Source organism: Hippocampus guttulatus, chromosome 4 (genome assembly GCF_054856545.1).
Source record: "Hippocampus guttulatus isolate MCC_2025c chromosome 4, RoL_Hgut_1.0, whole genome shotgun sequence".
Lineage (NCBI taxonomy): Eukaryota > Metazoa > Chordata > Actinopteri > Syngnathiformes > Syngnathidae > Hippocampus > Hippocampus guttulatus.
Window position 1 is genome coordinate 13,698,871 of NC_141264.1, and position 23,147 is coordinate 13,722,017.

Here is a 23,147-nt window from a genome sequence, read left to right on the forward strand (position 1 = left end):
AGCTATCGAATAGCCTGCCAGAGAACATCAAGTCTGCAGAGACTGTTGACGTTCTTAAGAGGAGGCTTAAGGCACATCTTTTTAGCTTGGCTTTTAAATAACATTTATAGACTTGATATATGTGGTAGGTGTACAGTATATGTATGTATGTATCTTTGTGTGTGTGTATTTTTTTATGTAAGTTTGATGTTTTTAAGCATTGTACAGCACTTTGAGTTGCATTTTTATGTATGAAAAGTGCTATATAAATAAAGTTTGATTGATTGATTGATTGACTGATAACACATTCCCTGAATTGATAACAGAATGCTGTGTGCTTGACAAGAGACAACCGCAATTGCTGTCATTCAAAAACAAGAAATGTAAAAAAGCAAGTTAAAAGTCATTGACCGTTTCAGTTCTGCTGTTACTGTAGTTTCCTCAAAATTATTTGGAGTTTCATTAAGGCTCAAGACACTGTTTAATCCGACATTAATGACATTCTTTGCAATAAGAGCCTGTGACCTACGGTGTTCCCCAAATCTCTGATCTTCGCCCCCTATCATTCAACAGTTATGCTTGAGGGACACCCATTGCTAACTACAATTACACTTAATGGAGCATATATCTCTGTCAAGGACAAAATTTTTTGAAAGTGCACTTAGCCACTTTTGCAGCACCTTTTTGCGTGCTTCATCACACCGACTTCTTCCTTGCATGCCCATGTGTGTAGTCTGCTTCTCTGAGCGGTGTCCAACAAAAATATGCCATCAAGAATAAATTCGACTGCCCAGTAAGGGATTGCTAGTCATACAATCAGTTATTTTATCCATTCATTTTCTGTCTTCGGGCAGTAGGTGGGGTACACCCTGAACTGGTTGCCAGCCAATCACAGGGTACACATAGAAAAACAACAAATCGCGCACACACTCACACTTAGGGACAATTTAGAGTGTTCCATTAACCTGCCATACATGTTTTTGGAACGTGGGAGAGAACTGGAGTACCCGGAGAAAAAACATTTTTCAATTGTTTCACATAATTCTGCAAATGCTCTGACACAAACATTTGGTCACTTGTGTGGAACTGAATGGTGATTAATCCTGTCTTGAAGTAAATGGGACAAAGGTGTGCTACTTGGCTGTATTACTAGAACATTATTGTTGATTTAAATGTGTAAAACTCTCTTGATCTTTATGTGAAAAAAATCCCGACTTTATCACTAACTTTTTGTGGCTTCCTTCTAAACATTTCCACAGACTGCTTGGATATCCAAGCTGCCCGGACATTGTTGGATAATGACCACTATGCAATGGACAAGCTAAAGAGACGAGTGCTGGAGTACCTGGCTGTTAGACAGCTAAAAGCTTCATTGAAGGTTCCTCTTGTGGATGACTCGATACATGATACCGTTTGTTTAGACAATAAATTGACACGACTTTGGACTTGCCATCAGGGCCCGATCCTGTGCTTTGTCGGACCTCCAGGAGTCGGCAAGACCAGTGTGGGGCGCTCTATCGGCAAGACCCTGGGCAGAGAATTCCATCGCATCGCTCTTGGGGGTGTTTGTGACCAGTCGGACATCCGAGGACACAGGTACAGTGGGCCCGAGCTATTCGCAAGAGCTAGGGACTGAGCTTGACTGCAAACCATGACTACAATCTCCTCAAAGTCGTAACAATTGACAATATTAATATTTTTAATCACTGGTCATCAATGTGTGTGACCTGAGGTCCAAAACTGGCCCGCCGCAAATTATAACTGGTGATTATATCAGATAATGTTAATGGGAAAAAATGCTAATTAGGGATGTCACAATATTCACAGTGATAAAATTGCCTATAATTATATTGTTGTGGTCTTGTGTCGGTACAAAACAATGAACTGTTCTGCTTAGAATATCGTTTTATTCAGCATGTCAGCATGTTAATTCAAGGGCACGTTGATTCCACTTTGAATGCTCTTCGTGGCCTCCGGGTCCCTCATTGGGGTACCTTTGTACGAGCGTGGCTTCGCAATCGATTGGGCAATACGCATCCTCACGCCAGCATACAGTATGTGACAAGCCGGGAAGAATGACTGTTGGAACTGAGCTACACCCTTTGCTTTTGACCTCACGCCAGGGGTCTCTGAACCGTCTTTGGTTTGGTCCCTCACCTATGACTTGTTTGCCATGGGTGACCCTGCCAGGGGAATACATCTTAATTCCAATAAGATTTAGTCAAGCATTTTACATCTTTGGTCAAGGTACATTATAGCAGCATTCAATGGTCTGTAGTAATATCCAATAGCAACAGCCCTCAAATGAAGTAATTGTAACTCAGTGGTGTCACACTCAATGCCTGGGGGCCAGATTCGGCCCGCCACATCATTTTATGTCGCCTATGAAAGCAAATCATGTGTGTCAACTTCCATGATCCTTGCTAAAATCTGTACCAAAATGTCAAATTGGCATGTGTAACCAACTCTGAGATTTTGCAATAATTTTGTTCCCCTGTTTACATTCACTTGAACAAGCATTTAATAAACAAATATAGTTGACTAATTTCAAAAATAGTCATCCATCGTTTTTTTTTCCGTATGGGTACTCCGGTTTCCTCCCACATTCCAAAAACATGCATGGCAGGCTGATTGGTCACTCTAAATTGTCCCTAGGTGTGAGTGAGGGCGTGCATGGTTGTTCGTCTCTGTGTGCCCTGCGATTGGCTGGCTACCAATTCGGGGTGTCCCCCGCCTACTGCCCGAAGACAGCTGGGATAGGCTCCAGCACCCCCGCGACCCTAGTGAGGATGAAGCGGTTCAGAAGATGAATGAATGAATAAATAATACGATGTGATGATTAAAATTAATTCGGTTTCATTGTTGATGTTAACGCCAAAGTGGCCCGCGACCAAAATTAGTTTGACACCCTTGCTGTAGCTGTAACCAGAGGACTTGCTGTGGTGTTCAGAGCTGTTCTCGCTTTAACTGCTTTGCAAAGAGATTGTAATCAGTCAAAAATTAGACTGTAAGACTAATAATTTCCTTACATGATATAGTGGTTTTATAGGCTGTGCAGACCGTTTGAAGTGACTATTTTCGCACTCTTTTAAGGCAATAACCTGGACTATCTCAAAAACTAGCTCTAATTCTGAAGAAAAAAAAACCCAATATCATTTTCATATTCGGCAACATCCAAACACACTAAAACTGTTCAAACTTTCTTGGTACCAAAATGAATGTTGACCAGTATAATTGATCTTGAAATAAAGAAGCAATTTAAATGGATGACACTTAAACCCTTGCCTTTATGTTTACATCTGACTCTAGACGTACTTATGTAGGCAGCATGCCGGGCCGCATCATCAACGGTTTGAAGACAGTGGGCGTCAACAATCCAGTTTTCCTCCTGGATGAAGTGGACAAACTAGGGAAGAGCCTGCAAGGAGACCCTGCAGCTGCATTGCTTGAGGTTTGCCCTTTTCATCATGTGGCAATCATCATATGGAGAATGACTTTTCCCCTGTCAAACTTTAACTGAAAGCTTGTTGTTATTTTAGGAGTTAAAACAGCTGCAGCATGCTCTCGCTGTACCGAGTGTTGGCGCATCAGTCTTGGATATCATCAACAGCAGCCTCTCTTCTGGTGTAGTTCCCCAACAATTTAAACATGCTGTGGTCCAACCCTTGATCAAGAAACCTGGCCTTGATCCAGATGTGCTGTCAAGTTTCAGGCCCATTTCCAAACTGCCTTTCATTTCCAAAATTCTGGAAAAAGTGGTGCACATGCAGTTGAATTTTTTCTTGGATGAACATAACATCTTGGAGGTCTTCCAGTCAGGTTTCAAGACGATGCATAGCACGGAGTCAGCCCTGTTACGCGTTTCTAATGACATCCTCCTGGCAAATGACTCTGGAGACCACGTGTGTCTAGTTTTATTGGACTTAACTGCAGCATTTGATACAGTGGATCACAGTATTCTGCTGTCTCGTTTGAAGCACTTGGTGGGCATTGGCGGCAGTGCTCTTGAGTGGTTTAGGTCCTATTTAGCTGACAGAACCTTCTGTGTCAGCCTTGGCTGCTCTGAGTCACGCACTGCTCCCCTGTCATGTGGTGTTCCACAGGGCTCAATTCTGGGGCCTCTGCTGTTCTCGCTGTATCTGTTCCCATTGGGTTCCATCTTAAGGAAACATGGTATTCCCTTCCACTGCTATGCAGATGACTGCCAGATCTATGTCCCACTGAGCAAGAAAGACGCCTTCTCATTAAGGCCACTCCTATCCTGTCTGGAAGAAATCAAAACCTGGATGGCACAAAATTTCTTGAGATTCAATGAAAAGAAGACAGAGGTGATATTGTTTGGTCCCAGTGGCCCTTGTACATTCCATCCTGTAGACTTGGGCCCCCTGTCTCCTTATCTTAAGTCAACAGTCTCAAACTTGGGCCTTAAACTGGACAGTGATTTCAAACTCGATCGGCAAATTGGTGCCATTGTTAAATCCAGCTTCTTTCACCTTAGACAGCTGGCCAAAATAAAACCTCTCCTCTCACATGAACACTTTGAGACAGTAATTCATGCCTTTGTCACATCCCGGCTCGATTACTGCAATGCCCTTTACTTTGGAGTCAGCCAGTCCTCCATTAAGCGCCTTCAGCTGGTCCAGAATGCCGCTGCTCACCTCTTGACTGGTACTCGTAAGAGGGAGCACATAACTCCTACTCTGGCATCCCTTCACTGGCTCCCCATTCATTTTAGAGTTATTTTCAAGATCCTCTTATTTGTTTTCAAATCTCTGAATAATCTCGCGCCACCTTACCTCTCTGAGCTCATCCGCCCCAACACACCTGCCTGGCGCCTCAGGTCTGTGGACCAGACTTTATTAGAAGTACCAAGAACTAAACTGAGGCTCAGAGGGGATCGAGCCTTTTCTGTTGCTGGTCCCTCTCTCTGGAATGACCTCCCACTGAACATTCGGCAAGCCTCCTCGCTGCCCATCTTCAAAACCCTCCTCAAAACGCACTTGTATTCTTTGGCATTCGACTCAGCATGACTTAGATTTGTTCTTGGTTTTACTGTTTGGTGCTTTCTACCGCCTTTATTACCGATTTGTCTTACTGTTTATTGTGCATGTTAAATTGCTCCATGTACAGCACTTTGTATGCAGCGATGGCTGTTTGAAAGTGCTCTATAAATACTGTTGACTTGACTTGACTACTTAACGGCTCAGATAGATTGACAAATAAGTCTGTGTGAAATGTACATGGGGGTACGCGTGTAAAGCCTTATGGGCAGCCACCGTATGATGTGCAGTAGGTACACTGATAGTGTACTCCATTTACCATTTAATCAAATTGGATTTTTCATCTGTTGGACTATCGTGTGTGGGGGGTTTTTTTTGTTGTTGTTGTTTCGATTTTTTGACCTTCTGGTGGACCAGAGATATTTGCTGAAGGAAGCATGGGTAATATAACATGACAGACTGACTGACTGACAATTCCAGTTTGGTTCGGCTTGGAAAGAATGATGATGATGGACTGGCAAAATGTTGTAAATTGTCCATCTTTGTATACGATCTAACACAATGATACATCTTCCCGAGAAAGGCTTAATCAGCCTTCCATGGGTTCCTTTTTGCAAACATCAGCTGACTCTTGATGTTTGCTCCCTTAGGTGCTCGATCCAGAGCAAAACCACAGCTTCACAGACCACTATCTCAACGTGGCTTTTGATCTCTCTCAAGTGCTCTTCATCGCCACGGCCAACACCACTGCGACTATCCCTCCGGCCCTGCTGGACCGAATGGAGGTGCTGCAGGTGCCTGGTGAGTTTAGTTTCTCTTGGGAACCCTTTGAACACTTCACATTAAATGTTGATGGCTGTCTTGGTATTGGGCTCATAACTAATATCAAGCAGAGTGCATTGTACAAATGTGAGTCCACACGACACATAAGATGAACATACGTCCAACTGTGTGCCCAATCAGAATTAGATGCATCAATTATACAACTCATACATGCTACACATGCTACAGCACTGCAGAGCATTGAGTGACCCTACAACTTTAAAATTATATTGTAGTAATTTGATCCTTCTCTCGAAAACCAAGCATCTTAAAACCATTTTATATAGCTCTCTGCTTCATATAGAAAACATATGGAGGTCAAAGTTCAGGCATTTAATGCATTTGTTTTTAGTCAGGAATGTTTGAAATCAGTGTGTGAAGAAAGGCTTGGCTATATATTGTTGCTGATGGTGTCACGGTGGCTGAGTAAGTTAACATGTCCCCCTCATAGTACAGAGGTCCAGGGTTTGAATTTAGGCTCCTTCCAATTTCATATTTTTTCACAAATCTATGCTATTGGTCACTCCTCATGTGTGGGTGTTATTTTTACACATTTTTTGACCAACTAAAAGTGTTGAAAATTGTTTGCCTTTATTTGACAATGTAATGTTCATGGTTGAATACGGTCTCCTGAAGAGTGGTGATTTTTGAGGTACAACAATTCCCACCAATGTAGCATTTCTCGTTAAATGCTGCTCAATCACTGAAAGCTTCATCAACAGGCGGCTGCTGTTTAAATAAAAAAAATGTGAGTGGCAGTCAAAAAGTAACAAGCCCGATTTAATTTAACCTACTAACTCACAATTGACATTTTTTTTTTGCTCACACACAAAATAAAAAAGAAAAGAAAACATCCAAATTTGTTATACATAGTTTGCGGCAAAATTTGTCATATTGTATATACGCTTACCGGTACTTAGGGGTAGGGAACAGGGTGTTCTTTCATTTCGATCTGATATTTAATGGCTAATGATACAAATTTATCAGTGGTGGAATGGTTCACCACATCCCCCATTTGGTTCATATCTCAATTTTGTGGTCACAGTTTTCGGTTCGGTACACTTGGAGCCTCTGGGAAAATCAATTATGTCTTGTGAAAAAGTGAAAGAATGAACACATGAAGTCTTTTCACTCACTTATTATTAATCATTATTGTTGTTGCTATTGTGTTATTAATGACTAATTTGTATTAATCAGAAATATATCTTTGTTTGTCTATTTATGACAGCTGCCTTGAGTGATAGGCAGAAAAATTAAATGGTCTTCCATTAGACGGCAAAAGGGACAATACTCGCATACCCCGCCAGTAATTGGAGCACGTCACATATGTGCAAGTCACAAGTAAATCTGAAGTCGCAGCCTTCAAGTTTCAAGCAAATCTCAATGAAGTTGCTGTTGGAGTCAAATCACGTCACCCAAAAAGCAAGTCAAGTCATTATTTGTTCAAGCAAGTCAAAATTGTTAAGTCATAAAATCTTACTCAGGACAACTTCCTGTTGATAGGAATGATGATTAAATATTTTTAACCCGATGAGAGTAAAATATACAGGATGAAATTTACCGTGCAGTCGGTTAAATTAAATCGGGCTCATTACTTTTTGACTGCCCATCGTATCTCCATCCAAGGGGAAACATATCGAGACACAAACTTTCAGAGGCACACCCACATTGTCACTGAGTTTAAATTACACCCACACTGCCTGCATGTGAACATCTCAACCATTAGTTACCCATAAATAAACATTGTCTTCATAAAATAGTCCTGTATATTGTCCGCATTTTTCTTGGTGTGGATGTGCATTTGACAGTATGCAGTATCATGAATGCAGTAGTTTGGAAGACATATTATTGACATTCATCCAAAAAACTGACTACGTCACCCAATGAGTGTTTCAGGCTACACGCAGGAGGAGAAGGTGGAGATAAGTCTCCGGCACTTGATCCCAAACCAAATGGAGCAGCATGGACTATCACCTAAACAGCTGCATATACCGCCAGACACCACTAAGGATATCATAAACAGGTGCACAGAAGAACCAACAACCTGTACAAATGACGTTATGCTTGAAAGTGCATCAGTGGGCAGACGAACGGAGCCCCCTGTTGCACACTCATCTGTGGCAAACTCTGAATTCCACTACTTGTTATAGGAAGCTGTCATTAAGTTGTCAAGTGCTTGAGTGGTTTGCAGCAGCACTGCAACCTTTTGATGACAGAGAACATCCTTCAAAATACCGCATTCGGTACACATTGTGGTAGAAAGCAGACCGATTAGAAGGTGTGGATAGATTCTAATGACATAATGTGCACTTTGCTTCTTGCACTCCAGAACAGCCTCCTAAGAATCACTAATTGTCATCATATAGTCTGTAACCATTCATGATGTATTAGCCTCAACTTGTACAGTGGGTGCATCTGGTGAGCCCACCAGTCAGTCAAACATAGAAACAGAGAACTATTCACACCAACGAGCAATTTTAGAGGCCCGTATTAATTTAAGAGACTTGTTTTAGGCCGAATAAGGCTGAAAAGCCCAACTCTAAATAAAATTGTGCTGACTCTAAAGCTAATTCTTGTGGGAATATTTTCTACTTTTCTGAAATTTTGCCACTGTCTAAATTCTGTCACTGGGAGTTTATTTCTTGCAAGAAAGAGTAGATTTGGAACTTCGCAAACGCATAGCCCATACCTGTGTCTCCACACACACCATCAGACAGTCGTTCATCATCATTATGAATCAGGTGCTGTAGTTGGAACAGTAAGCTGCCAAACCAGACAACTTGTGACAGGCCAAAGTGTTAGGATTTGTGCACATTCTTGATGCACTCACCGCTCAATGAGACACTCACAGTAAATACACCTCAACAGAAGGTGTCAGTCCTTAGCTAATATTCACATCCTTTTGTGTCTAATTGTTTTTTTCCTACGTTTGTCTCCTGAATAAATTCCAGAATTAAAAGAACTTTGGTACATTGACGCTTCAAAAATGTACTCCACGTAAGCAATAGAATTCTTCCAGTTAATCAGCTAAATAATTTGTGCACCCTTCCCTGAGGAGAATGGCGACAAAATGTTTGGTCCCTGAGTGACTTTTATTTATTTTACCAAGATATAATAGGGGTGTTCACACGGCAAGATTTGGTCCGGTGCTACGCCGGGGCTGCCCCAGTAGAGCGTTCACACGTGCAAATTAGCTCCGGCGTAGCCCCGGAAAACAGCTTACACCGGACCAAATTTGATCCACCTCAGGGAGGTGGTTTAAAAATTTGCTCCGGAACTAATCTCTTTTCGTCAATGGACGCTACAGCTTCGTGTTTGCTTTCAAAACTTAGCTTGTAGCAGACGTGTGCACATTTTCAGCATGACGTCTCTGATCCACTGGAGAAAGGACACTTTCATCCTCTCCTCTTTCATCTATAACTGCTTCAGACAACAAAGTGTATGCAGAAAATTGGTGAAGATTGCACGACTGTCTGTGTCCTATGTGTTGTGTTATTTTTGTTATTTTGACTTCAAAATGGCGCCGCGAGAGTGGCTGCCTTTCCAGCAGCTCCTATATTTTGTTGTTCTACTTCTTCCTTTCATAACTTTGCTGCTGTGAATTGGGAATTTCTCCGTTGCGAGACTAATAAAGGTTTTCTTATCTTAAATGCTTGTTAGCGAAGCAGCACCGATGTAAATTTGCACGTGTGAACGCAACTGGGTTAAATTTGCTCCAGAGCAAATGCTTGTAAAGACTTTACGTACGGCGAGAATGCGTTGCTTTCGCGCAGAAGGCACGGAGACCGAGAAGGAGAAGGACGTGCCTGTCCAGTGGTCGCTTGAGTTGTGTATACGTTTTAAAAAGAACCAACACGACAGCTCATTTGTTTTCTGTCGTTTTGCTCCGCTGCAGAAACTGCCGTGTGAACGCAAGTGGGGCTGCACCGACGCAGACACGCTCAGCGGCTTTGTACGTGTGAACGCTCCACACAATTTGTTGCGGTGCAAAATATATCGCAACAAAATACATCGGTTCAGCGCCGGAGCAAATGTGCCGTGTGAACACCCCTAATATAGTCACATTACCCTGAGCAAAAAAGTAGTTTATTCAAGTATACGATAAGGAAACTACATATGAAAACAGTTTTAAAATAGACCATTCGTTGAAGGTGCGCCTTATACGCCGAAGTCCCTTTTTGTGCAGAAAATATGGTAATTGTTCTCCCAGATGAAGTTTTAACATCCCATTTTGAAGCCATATTTTATTTCCAGGTTACTTTTTTTTATTTTTATTCCTTGACAAAAGTCAAAGCGTTATTGTTGCCATTGCTTTTATTGCGACAGGTACACGCGTGAGGCTGGTGTGCGCTCGCTGGAGAGGAAGATTGGAGCCATCTGTCGAGCTGTTGCTGTGAAAATCGCCGAAGTCCGAACCGATTCAAAGACTAAAGAGGTGACTGCTGAGGGTCACACGCAGCAGGGAGGTAAGATGCTGATGATGACACACGCAAATGTCGCTTTTACAGAAAAAGGACACAACTCTAAGAAAAGTCAGAACACCATATGCGAATAATAAGCGTTTCAATTAGCCCACATACTGCAACAAATCATTTTCTATTCTGAGTTTTTAAACTTGGTAAATGTGGGACACAGCAAGAATGCTCGGCCTTTTAGCCTGAGGGAGAATATTAAGTGGAAGAGCAGATGTTGTTCTTTAGCATGTTAGCGTGCATTTTTAATCTCTACACAAAAAGAGTATTGAGCCCAAAAGACTGCCAAATGTCATGTTGAGTAATGTATAATCAAGAATGTGTGTGTGTGTGTGTGTGTGTGTGTGTGTGTGTGTGTGTGTGTGTGTGTGTGTGTGTGTGTGTGCATGCGTGCGCGCGCATTCGTGCTAGCGTGTTGACATGAGTTTGACTGTTCTTTGAAACACTCCTGCCGCTTATAAAGTGAGGTTTGAAATGTACTTGTATAATTTGTACAAAATACAGTTCCAACCCTCTAATATTCTGTGACAGGGAAAATGAAACTGTTTCATGTTTTGCTTCAATACTGCTGACCTTTGAAACTTGAACAGTTTAAAAGAACAACTTGGAGTGAAAATGTCAAGGGAAATATGATTTTGAGGATTCGGAAACCTCATTTGCTGTCCAATCGAAAACAAAAGAAGGCAAAGCAGCTTAGGACTTTAGCATCTGCTGATCTCCCAAACGATTCTTTTGTCAAATACTGCTGTTCCTCTGTACATAAGACTGTATGTCACTCAACACTCTGTACTGGTTCTTTTCAATTGGCAATCGCGGCTGTTACTACTACTTGTTGTGACTTTGAGCTTGTCCCATCAGATATCGCCTCAGCCCTTTCTGACACGACACTCACCTTATTTTGTCCAGCCTTGGGACTGGCAGTGCTTGTTCGAGATGCGCGGGACTTAAGTCATATGACTTGGGGCTCGAGTCAGACTCAAGTTGCCATTTTTATTACTTGTGACTTGCTCGGCAAAAACAAAGACTTTGACTTGAATTGGATTACTTGACAAGTCATCTTGTTTATAGTTTTAAATCTGCAATGTCGAGTCATGAACTGTATCCCAGTTTGCCAGAAGAAGGAATGAAAGAAGAAAAGATGGAAAGTAAATGTCAAGGAAGAAAGGAAAAAAGACAACAAAAAAGAAGCTTTATTGTGTCATTCGTCTTGCACACTTGCTGATATGAAGTGATTCCCTATACACCAACAACGATGGGAGCATCTCCGAAGATGGTTTGCAACTCAGAATGAAAACAAAATAGCGACGATGCCGAACTTCATTACAAAACCCAGAGAGACAGGCCAGGCTGGGGCTACCCCTGCCCACTCTCTGGCCACCCCCACATCGAGAGGAAAATTTTGATATCTGTGACTTTCCTGCCGTGTTCCCACAGTAGTTTGCCGTTCAGCGCTTTTCTGCCATCTTTGAATGGGAATTTTTATGCAGGAGGCTCCTTTTGCAGGGGCCAAAACATTATTTTTCTTTTTTACTCCCAGGATGTGTTTATTTTTTTTGTTTGCAATATGAGCCAAAATTCATGCTGACAAATAACTAGTTGTTGTTTGTCAGCGTTGTCTCATTCCAACCATTGCCGTTTCCAGCCATATTTATTCGGGTGTGTTGGTTGTCTGTAATTCTTGACTGTTTGATTGTAATGCAGTCCAGGATGCACCGGGCCTCTCGGTCAATGTCGTTTGGGCTTGGCTCTAGTTCATCAGTAACCATGAACAGGATGTCATGGAAACGGGATTGCTTCATTTGTCCATAGATTCAAAATGAATCAGTTGGCAGCATCTTTTCTTCTAACAGGTTCATCATAGTTTTATGAAGCCCCTTTTTAATTCATCACGTTAACACATTTTGTTGAGTATTCTTGTTCATGATTCCCCAAGCCGTGCATGCTCCAAATCTGTTTAAATTGGATTCAAGTGTTGCATGTGTTTTCCTTTGGACATTTTCCCAAGTTTTTGTTTGTGTGCGCCGGCTTGAAAGATGGACTTTTGTTCTCTGCTTTGCAGACACCCTTATGTGTTACGACTAAACAGAATGTTACTGGACCACTGCTCCTACCAGTTCATTGCATTTGCCTTTGGGAGATCTGATCAAAAGTGGAGAAAACTAGAGGAGACTGTCAACATTAAGATGACAACGCTTTATTGTAAGGAGAGGCATTGTTGACTTTGGTCGATTTGCATTGACCCTCACATGGGCCAACAAATGATTCTCACGTGAGCTCTGAGAATGCTGTAAATACATTGTCAGCATTAACTTGGAAATATTCAAAGCCAACTCTTTTGGGTTGCGAAAGTCATGATCATGTGAACTGTTGACACATGAGTGGTGGAGCCGGCTTCAAGCACAGTGTGCCTCTTTGAAACATCTGTTGTTTTTAAATTGGGTTCTTTTTAAGGACTGTTTTGATTCCTGCCCAATGCCAAATCGTTTAAGTCGTCTCCTAAATGTGCATGTGACAGCATTTGTCTGGCTGATTGAGTTCACATTATAGATTTCCGAACTTGACTTCTATCTGCGCTGAAATCCTTTGAGGCGATCATGATGCTAATTATTTTGACGAATTGACAGCTAAAACTGGCTGCTCATTGACATTTACAGGTTGGCAAAGAGGCAGATGTGCTCTCAATCTATGCCTTACTGGTGGTCAGGCCAATAAAGGGCCTCCTGAAGTTTATTTGAACTTGGAAGGGAAAGTAAATATTTCGTCCTGACAGCTGACAGAGCAATCAAAGGATGGAGGCACATAATGGCCTGGATGATTGAGGAGCACACGAATGAGTTCAGTGTGTCGACTTGGCCTTCATATGCGCCACATCTTAGTCCAAAGGCACATCTGCAGGACGTGTTGCTCGTAATGTCGCTTGGAAGTGCAATCCTGTCTGACCAGAAAAAGTGCTTTTCAAATCAGCAAATCCCAATGTTGAGGTTGTTTTCGTTTTCTGATTCAATGCCGCCCTTAAAACTTGACCTGGCATAGAGGACACTGGTCAACTCCATGCTGTTCCTTTCTTCTGGAGAAAGAATTGAGAGCATAATTTGTTTTTAGATTGATAACCTACAAGAGAAAACAAAATCCTGTCATCTAAAGCGGAATGCACACATACCCGAATTCAACAACCCCCCCCCCCCTTAAACGCGACCCAATTTTCAATATTTGTATACAGTGGTGCCTCTACTTACGAACGTCTCTTCATACGAAATTTTCAAGTTACGAAATGCCTAAACAGGAAAATATTGCCTTTTGTTGCGAAAGAAATTTCAAGATACGAAGGGCAAAAATACAGTATGGTCTGCTACTCGCAGCTCTGAGTTTCCTGAACGCAACATACTTACAGCTGCTTTGCCATTGGCTATTACCTAGCATCTTCCTGACATCCCATTGGCTAAGAGGGACCTCTACCGTATGTGTCTATGTGTGAAGATTGATAGGTATGTGTCTATGCAGCGTCCTCATCATTCAACCCTTGAGGTGTTCGGATAGTTTTACGTAAATGTGAATCACCTAGAAAAAATGTTCACCAGTCCGGCGATCGCTCACGATGCTGTTGTGTTTGCCTTGGACATTTTCAAAGGACTGTTAAAAGCTGAAAAAAAGCAAATGTCCTTGGATCAGTTCTTTACCAAACACCAGGCTAAAACCACTTCTGAGAGAGAACATGGACTAAACAGGGCAAAAAAAGATGAGGACGGAGTTAAAAGTTAAATGACCATCATTTATATTCTTTATTCTTTGTTTTTTACATTATGCACAACTCTCGTTTATTTTGCAATAATCTAATTGTAATTAGTTACATATTTTGAAGCATTTTTATGCTTTAGAAAAGATTTATGTCTGAATTTTGGGGGGCTTGGAACAGATTAAGGCATTTACATGGAAAACGCTTTTCCACTTACAAAATCTTCTCGTTAAGAAATTTCTTCTAGAACTAATTAATTTTTTAAGTAGACACCACTGTACTCTGTACACACTCAGCAAGATCAAATCATTTAGTTCTCTCTCCAAGGTCCCAATTTGCGGGTTCTCTCAGCTTGCTCTTTACTCATTATCTGGAAAGAATTTTCTTTTTTTTTCTGATGGCTTCTCGGTCATAAATTTGAGGTGGGTGGAGTTAATGTGTGGACCCAAAAGCCCTCAGCAAAGTCAAAGAAAAATAAAATGCAGTTGACTTAATCCTTTCTTACTCCCTGAAATTATATGATGACATATTTGACAAATTTGGTTGAATTCCATATTGTCCCATATCAGAGACTTGACGGTTATTTTTGTGGTCAACTGTTTTGTACTTAGCAGAGAGGGCAGCCCCCCCAGCGATGCCAATCGTGATCGACCACGGGGCCCTAAAAGACATTCTCGGCACTCCGCCCTTCGACATGGAGGTAAGCAGGAGGAAGAGCACATGCGGATCATTACAATAGCGCTGATGCTCTCGGCGTGTTGTGCATGATCGAAAACCAGTCCTCAACTGGCCTCCAAATGTTGTTGTCTCTCATAAGTAGTTGTTTCCGTGGGTCTTTCAGCCTCTACATCTGCTGTCAATCACATGCTCATTTCCTCTGCACCCTCTGTCAACTCATCGTCCACGTGAAATCCATTACTTCATTTTGAGACGACGACTTTTCCTCTGTCAAATTTTACTCCGCCAAATCCAGTGTGTCTTATCAGTGTTGCGGTGCGTGGATGTGTGTCGAGGTGTCAGAGCGGCTTACCCTACCCGGCGTTGCCCTGGGGCTGGCCTGGACCCCTCTGGGTGGCGAGATCATGTTCGTGGAGGCCAGTCAAACAGAGGGCGAAGGTCAGCTGACTCTTACGGGCCAGCTGGGTGATGTCATGAAGGAATCGGCACATCTGTCCATCAGCTGGCTTAGAGCTAACGCTAAACGCTACCGGCTAACAAACAGTATGTCCATCGACACGTATCAAATCGTACCTACTCCGTATAGGACTTGTACCATGTGAAATTGTTTTGGAAACAGTGGTGGGAGGTCCGGATCCTTTAGAAGGGACAGATATACATCTTCATTTCCCTGCCGGAGCTGTGACCAAGGATGGCCCCTCTGCTGGCGTTACCATAGTAACTTGCCTGGCCTCGCTGTTCAGTGGAAGACTGGTTCGATCAGACGTCGCCATGACCGGAGAGATCACGCTGAGAGGCCTGGTTCTTCCGGTATGTCAACCCCACGCAATCAGTACTTCACTCACAACCATTATTTAACATTTGGTTGTTTTGTGCAAGTCACAAAGCTGAATCATAGTGATTTGTGAGGATTTTAGGCCAGATTTTTGTGCGTGTACATTTTTGGCCACAAAGGCCTTCAAAGTTGAATGCATTTGAAGAGGGCACAAGGATTAAAACATGACTAGAATTGTGAAGAATAGAGTTATGTGCGACAAGCCTTAAATTATTGAAGCATTACATAAGAGCATCATATAAATTGCCTGACCAGAGAATTTCCTCTGGCAAAAAAGTGTAGCAATTGTCTCGTTATGTCCTGATCACCCGATAGGTCATTCATTGCCACAAGATAAGTTTATCTGCGTCACAAATGAGCACAGAATCATAAAAATGACTACCGGTAAGTCATTTGAAGTTTCATGCCATTTTATTATTATCCTTGATATCTCTAATCTCGGACTGACACCAGATCACCCGCCATGATAGTGACCTTGAGCGGCATCGAAAATGGTTGGATCATGCACATAAAAACGCATTCACACTTTACTTCACAAAGACGAACACAGACTAAAGACTCTTAAAAAAAAATTTTTTTAAAACACTGGTCAATGTAGAAGAAAAAAAAACTCCACCACTGAGCCGTGCCACCCCGATTCATAACTTGGCACACACAACAAATTGCACAAATTTTCAGATTATACAGAATTTTTGAAAGCCAAAAGCTGGTGGTTTTGAGGCTTGCACAAGACACGGACACATTCACTCTATGAAATCAATCCCAAACACATCTCCTAAAGAAGGACGGATGTGGAATATCTTGCTTCGGCAAATCTATTGCAGTCATCATGAAAGCTTCCTGGTTCGTCTTGCGCCTCTATTTTCTACCTTTACAGGACCCCGAGATCTCAATTTAAAATCTCAATGTCAGTGATTATTTTTTTCAGGTCATGTTACCATCTTCTGAGATTGAAAAAGGTTGAGAGCCTGTTGTGACAAAGTAACGAGTAGAAAGTCCAGGTATCTGCTTTCAAATGTTGGGAGTAAAAATCTGACTTTGGCAGAAAAATAAATACTCAGGTTATATACCAATATTTGAAAAGTATAATGAAGTACAGGAAGAAACTATTTATACAGTATGGTTGACCCCCACCCACTATTCGCACTGATAAACAATCAATATGTATTTTCCATTAGAAACAGGGAGATATGGGGATTTTTAAAATATATATATACTGTATATATATATATACTGTATATGTATATATACTGTATATGTATAATACTTCCTGATCAGAATATTTGATTTTCAGCGAAATTATAGTGTCCTGGTTTTTAATTTTGAAAATCTGGTCTCCCTGTCTTAATTCGTAGTCTGCAAACGCAGTCTTCATCAGACATTTTTGAGTTGACTTCCCCTTTTAAGGGACACAAATGATAATAATGGTTAACAGATTTCCATCAACAATCCATAACTTTGTGACCTATTTTCTGTCTTGCTGCAAACGGTAGATCACAGACAGCCTGCACAGAGCATGCTTCTTGCCTCCGCTTTCGAATTAAGGAAGTTTGCGCGGATTTAATTTGAGAGGGCATGGCAGTGATATCCGGTCCTGGATTAACATGCAGCCTTCACGTGAACATTCACAACTTTATTTCACCAATCCATCAACCACTTGCGCATGCGTCCTGAGTTATCCATACGGATCAAAGAGGATCCGTTGAACCCGCCGAAGTGGCTCACTGGAGTTCACCCACATTTCTAAATGTCAAGACCTGGTAAAATGCTTGAGTAAAGATACTTGTTAGCCATCACGGTCAGTCCGAGTCAGAGACTCAGAGTTCAACACGTGTCATAGCATAATGGTTGACAGACGAATGTAAAATAATGGTGTCATTGAAGTGATTTGCCCCAAGTCACGAGTCCACAAGTGGTGTTCCATATGGACCTGAATCATTTGAAAACAATGCGGTCAGACAGACAAATGTGGCTATTTTTATTTATTTATTTTTTATCGTAAAGAGATAAAAACGCGTGACTCTTGAGGTCGATGACGTGACAATTACTTTCACTACAAACTAACGTGTCTTTGTTAATGCTTGTTACTGAACTCGCTCATGTAAACACGACCAATATACAGTATAAATGTTAAAATCATACTATATACAATAGTTTTTGATTTGGTATTTTTAATCAATGCCTAATTTATATATACAGTGTGTGTGTATATATATATATACAGTATATGCTGTGGTCCAACCCTTGATCAAGAAACCTGGTCTTGATCCAGATGTGCTGTCAAGTTTCAGGCCCATTTCCAAACTGCCTTTCATTTCCAAAATTCTGGAAAAAGTGGTGCACATGCAGTTGAAATTTTTCTTGGATGAACATAACATCTTGGAGGTCTTCCAGTCAGGTTTCAAGACGATGCATAGCACGGAGTCAGCCCTGTTACGGGTTTCTAATGACATCCTCCTGCCAAATGATGCTGGAGACCACGTGTGTCTAGTTTTATTGGATTTAACTGCAGCATTTGATACAGTGGATCACAGTATTCTGCTGACTCGTTTGCAGCACTTGGTGGGCATTGGCGGCAGTGCTCTTGAGTGGTTTAGGTCCTATTTAGCTGACAGAACCTTTTGTGTCAGCCTTGGCTGCTCTGAGTCACGCACTGCTCCTCTGTCATGTGGTGTTCCACAGGGCTCAATTCTGGGGCCTCTGCTGTTCTCGCTGTATCTGCTCCCATTGGGTTCCATCTTAAGGAAACATGGTATTCCCTTCCACTGCTATGCAGATGACTGCCAGATCTATGTCCCACTGAGCAAGAAAGACGCCTTCTCATTAAGGCCACTCCTATCCTGTCTGGAAGAAATCAAAACCTGGATGGCACAAAATTTCTTGAGATTCAATGAAAAGAAGACAGAGGTGATATTGTTTGGTCCCAGTGGCCCTTGTACATTCCATCCTGTAGACTTGGGCCCCCTGTCTCCTTATCTTAAGTCAACAGTCTCAAACTTGGGCCTTAAACTGGACAGTGATTTCAAACTCGATCGGCAAATTGGTGCCGTTGTTAAATCCAGCTTCTTTCACCTTAGACAGCTGGCCAAAATAAAACCTCTCCTCTCACATGAACACTTTGAGACAGTAATTCATGCCTTTGTCACATCCCGGCTCGATTACTGCAATGCCCTTTACTTTGGAGTCAGCCAGTCCTCCATTAAGCGCCTTCAGCTGGTCCAGAATGCCGCTGCTCGCCTCTTGACTGGTACTCGTAAGAGGGAGCACATAACTCCTACTCTGGCATCCCTTCACTGGCACCTCAGGTCTGTGGACCAGACATTATTAGAAGTACCAAGAACTAAACTGAGGCTCAGAGGGGATCGAGCCTTTTCTGTTGCTGGTCCCTCTCTCTGGAATGACCTCCCACTGAACATTCGGCAAGCCTCCTCGCTGCCCATCTTCAAAACCCTCCTCAAAACTCACTTGTATTCTTTGGCATTCGACTCAGCATGACTTAGATTTGTTCTTGGTTTTACTGTTTGGTGCTTTCTACCGCCTTTATTACCGATTTGTCTTACTGTTTATTGTGCATGTTAAATTGCTCCATGTACAGCACTTTGTATGCAGCGATGGCTGTTTGAAAGTGCTCTATAAATACAGTTGACTTGACATATATATATATATATATATATATATATACTGTATATACAGTATATATATTTTTTTTTTTGTCGAGTGGGAGACAAAAAAATAGCAAAATCATCACATTTTCATTCTGCTGACAACCTACCATTCTTTTAAATCCGAGCCTGAAATTCAAATACAGGATGACAAATCTGACCCTTTTTAATGTTGATGTTTGGAATGACCCAAATATTCAATCAGATGTTTGTGGTCCTCCTCAGGTGGGCGGTATTAAAGACAAGGTGCTGGCAGCCCACAGGGCGGGCGTCAAGCGAGTCATTGTGCCCAAACGTAACGAGAAGGACCTGGAGGAGCTGCCGGCGAACGTGCGAGACGACCTGGACTTTGTTGCCGCCGCCAACCTGGACCAGGTGCTGAACGCCGCTTTCGACGGAGGCTTTCCCGGGACAGGCAGGATGCATGAACGCCCTCAGCTCAGCAGCAAGCTGTAACGCAGCACACTGGACAGGTTTGGACCTCCAGCACGCATCCTGTCAATCTTGTGCCACATGCACGTGTCAACCGTCCATCCATTTTCTATACTCCTTTATCTTGTTTAGGGTGAAGAAGGGCTGACTTGCTCCTGAACTGGTTGCCAATCAATCACAAGGCACAAATAGAGACAGACTCACGTTCTCAGCGTCACTGAGTGGGAACTGAACCCTCGCTGCCTGCACGCAAGTCAGGCGAGTGGACATTCTTCAACTTCACTCTTCAACTCGTCTTCTAGATCTGATAACAACAATAAAATGCAATATTAGCATTGTAGCTCAGCGCTAACGTGCAGTCATTGTTGTCAGTGACAGAAAGAGTGTATTATTTGATCGATTTGGGCTTATCACAACAGTTCTCCCCTCCTCTTTGAAGGGGGCATATTATGGAAAATTGGCTTTTTAAAGGTCTTGCTCACATGTAGTTGGGGCTCGGGATCGCCCGCATGTACTTTGTAATTAAAGAACCAATTAAATTTTTTGTCATCTGCCTATTCCTGAAAATGTGTCCGCGCGCAAATGTTTCTGAATTGTACATCACGACCTCTCAAGGTGGGTGAGTTTTTCCGACCGTAAAATCATCACTTAAGCTGGGCAAAGAAATTCACCCTTTGCAAGCGATAAAAAAGGGGAAAACGGCGAAGGTAAACATCCCAATCCATAATGCTAACAAATGAACAGCTTACATTGCACGGAGCTTGTGTGCACCAGTTACTAGTTATCGCTAGTAGCAAACAGTTTGTTTGACAGTTCTTGACCACTTACTCAACATTTCAAGATGTTGAAGTAAAGTTAAACCAAATGGCCACAATCACTTAGCAGATAGGAAAATGAGCACGGCAAATGCCATTCTGTCCTTGGTTCAATCTGTGTATCATAGCTTGCAGCCACTGGCTCCTCCGATGTTTTTGACATGGACTGTTTTCTCTTGAAATTGACAAGACCCCTTTTCACTCAAATTTGGACATCCGTACATGCGACAGCTCAGCATGTTATTATTGTATGAAACTATTTTAAAAAATGCCACAAAATAATAATAATAATAATAAACAGCATGTGTGGGGAAGTCATGTCCGATGGCTGTATTTGGTATTGTAATTCATTTTCTGTAATTCGCCCATGTACAAGAAAAGGGTTGCCTTCAATTAACGTGTCTCTCATGTTGAGCACACACACGGAGACAGTGTGCAGCAACTTGAGCCGTGACAAATTAAAAGGCGATCCTTGGAAAGTTGTCCAGCGGTCAGATATTAAGAGGATAAATTCTCCCGTATGTTGCATGAATGAGCCCATAGATTGACGAAAATATGTTACTCCACATTTCATCAATGAGATGCCAAAGAGTTGTAATGCCTGTTAGAAAGATGCTAGGTCAGAAGCAGGCATTATCTGGCCTTTCCTACCCGTTAGCGTGTGTGACGTTACTAACTGGAGATCAATAAGCTTTATAAATGTTTATTTATCCGTTTATATAACAAGCTGAGTGAGAAGTGCAGTCAGCATTTACATATCATGTGTCATGAAACAAAGTGACATGAAGGAGGTGGTAACGCGACCGATATGTTTCCATTATTGTTGTAATCTGCACTTTGGTTTGTGCCTTAATGAAATGTTAGCCGAATATCCAACACCCAGCAAACTTCTACCCGCTGGCATCTGTGTGGATTTTCTCCAGGTACTCCGATTTCCTCCCACATTCCAAAAACATGTAACACTCTAAATCAGGGGTGGGCAAACTACGGGTCGGATCCGGCCCGTTGGTCTTTTTAATCCGGCCTGCCGAAGATTGGTGCACAATTAAGGTTTGATTGCATTCATTTCGTTTGGACTTGTAATGACAGGTATTTCAACACCAGGTGGCGCAGTTACTTCAAGTTGCAGAGCACAGGGAGGGAGGGCAAGACGAAGAAAGAGGGAGAAAGTAATGACCATGGAAGGGAAAGTGATATGTATCTGATTAAACGAAGCGGGTAACAAAGTACGAAACATTCAGGAGACGCCTGGAGTCGGAAAGACTCAAATCTACGAGACTTTGAAAAACAAGGAAGCGATTCTTACTCAGTCCGATTCTGGCAATTTCCATGCTCAGAGTGAATTGCTTGTGGCTTGAGTAAATGAACATTTCCTAGAATGGTTTGATTGTTATCATGTTAAAAACTTTCCGCAAACTGGACCGCCGATAAGAGTCGGAGAGCAGTCAAATGTGTAGAGCGTGAACAACAGGGGGCTCAGTACACATCCTTGAGGAGAACCGGTGCTGAGTGTGATGGTGGAGGAGAATGTTACATTATTACTGGCATACAAAGACATTGTGCTATCTTCTTTATTTTCTATTTCTAACTTTTGGCCCGGCCCCCCACAATATTTTCTGCTTCTCATTTGCCCCCCCCCCCCCCCCCCGGGGGAAAATAATTGCCCACCCCTGCTCTAAATGGTGCCTTGGCTGTGAGTGTGAGTGTGAATAGTCGTTTGTCTATGTGTGCCCTGCGATTGGCTGGCAACCAGTTCAGAGTGTACCCCACATGCTGCCTGAAGTCTGCTGGAATAGGCATACTGCACGCTAGTGATGTGTCGGTCGCGAACGAGCCGGTACAAAGAGCTGGCTCTTTGAAGTGAACGATGAGTGCCGGCACCCTCCCTCGAGACCCGGCTGTCATTTTCCTTCTCTCTCTCTCTCTCTCTCTCTATGTCGCTCTCTCTTTTTCACGTGTCTGAAGCGCGGTTTGGCAGTGGCTCAACTGCCGTGCTCAGAGAAGACCAAAAGAGAAAGGGGAGGGGCGAGGGGCTTGGTAGGGACTGCACGCTGAGCACATGCTCCGACGCGTCGGCGCAGCCACAGACAGACTAAGGAATTGACTTTCCCAGTTCCAACTCGTCCAGAGGATCAAAACGACAAAGACCAACATGGTGAAACAGCACCTGATAAAGGTACCCAGAGAGTTGAATTTTTTCGGTGGGACTGTACTTGTAAAATTGAGAGCCACTTCAGTCGAAGGTTTGTCATTCCTATTGGTCACCAGTACGTTTCGTAAAGGCCTTGTCAACACCGTCGACGACAGGTGCGAGCCTCTTGCGAGTTTGCGTTCAAATTTTACAATGATTCTTACTGCTGTTAGCTGACATTGGAAAGCGAAATCGGGTTTATTGGTTCCCCTTGCCAATGTCGGGCCCTCTGCTGGAGTTTGAGACCGAAATGTTTCTGACATGTTGATCGATATACAGTGAATACTTTGAGGGGGAGTTATCCAGGCCCTCAGAAAGTCATCCGATGTTTCCTCCCCAATCTAAGACAAAGTTTGATTTCCCACGATCCTTTGGGTTTTGCAGGTTCTTCAGCCCCCGGCCCCGTTGGAACCAGCAGAGAGCACCCCGCAAGCATCCAGACGAGACTTACGTCTCAATTATTCCAGCGGAGTTGCCTTGATCAACAAAGCATCTTGAAACAATGAATAAAGTTGGCTTGCACGTTTT

At 42.6% G+C, this 23,147-nt stretch overlaps 1 protein-coding gene across 6 annotated transcripts in view; it reads left to right on the plus strand.

The window, feature by feature from the left end:
* The window catches only part of lonp2 (lon peptidase 2, peroxisomal), a 36,545-nt gene extending 13,398 nt beyond the window's left edge, over positions 1–23,147 (plus strand). For 3 of the 6 annotated variants that reach the window (XM_086108415.1, XM_086108419.1, XM_086108420.1), the window contains exons 8-11: positions 1,239–1,357; positions 1,436–1,575; positions 3,289–3,430; positions 3,519–5,745. In XM_086108415.1, the coding sequence (XP_085964541.1) occupies positions 1,239–1,357; positions 1,436–1,575; positions 3,289–3,430; positions 3,519–5,009 (1,892 nt within the window). In that variant the 3' untranslated portion in view covers positions 5,010–5,745. Of the gene's footprint in view, positions 1–1,238; positions 1,358–1,435; positions 1,576–3,288; positions 3,431–3,518; positions 5,781–7,697; positions 7,825–10,127; positions 10,268–14,617; positions 14,707–15,019; positions 15,228–15,303; positions 15,495–19,406; positions 19,655–19,745; positions 20,181–23,003 lie in introns of those variants that run through there. The other 3 variants (XR_015100624.1, XM_086108417.1, XM_086108418.1) reach the window with 3 other exon arrangements.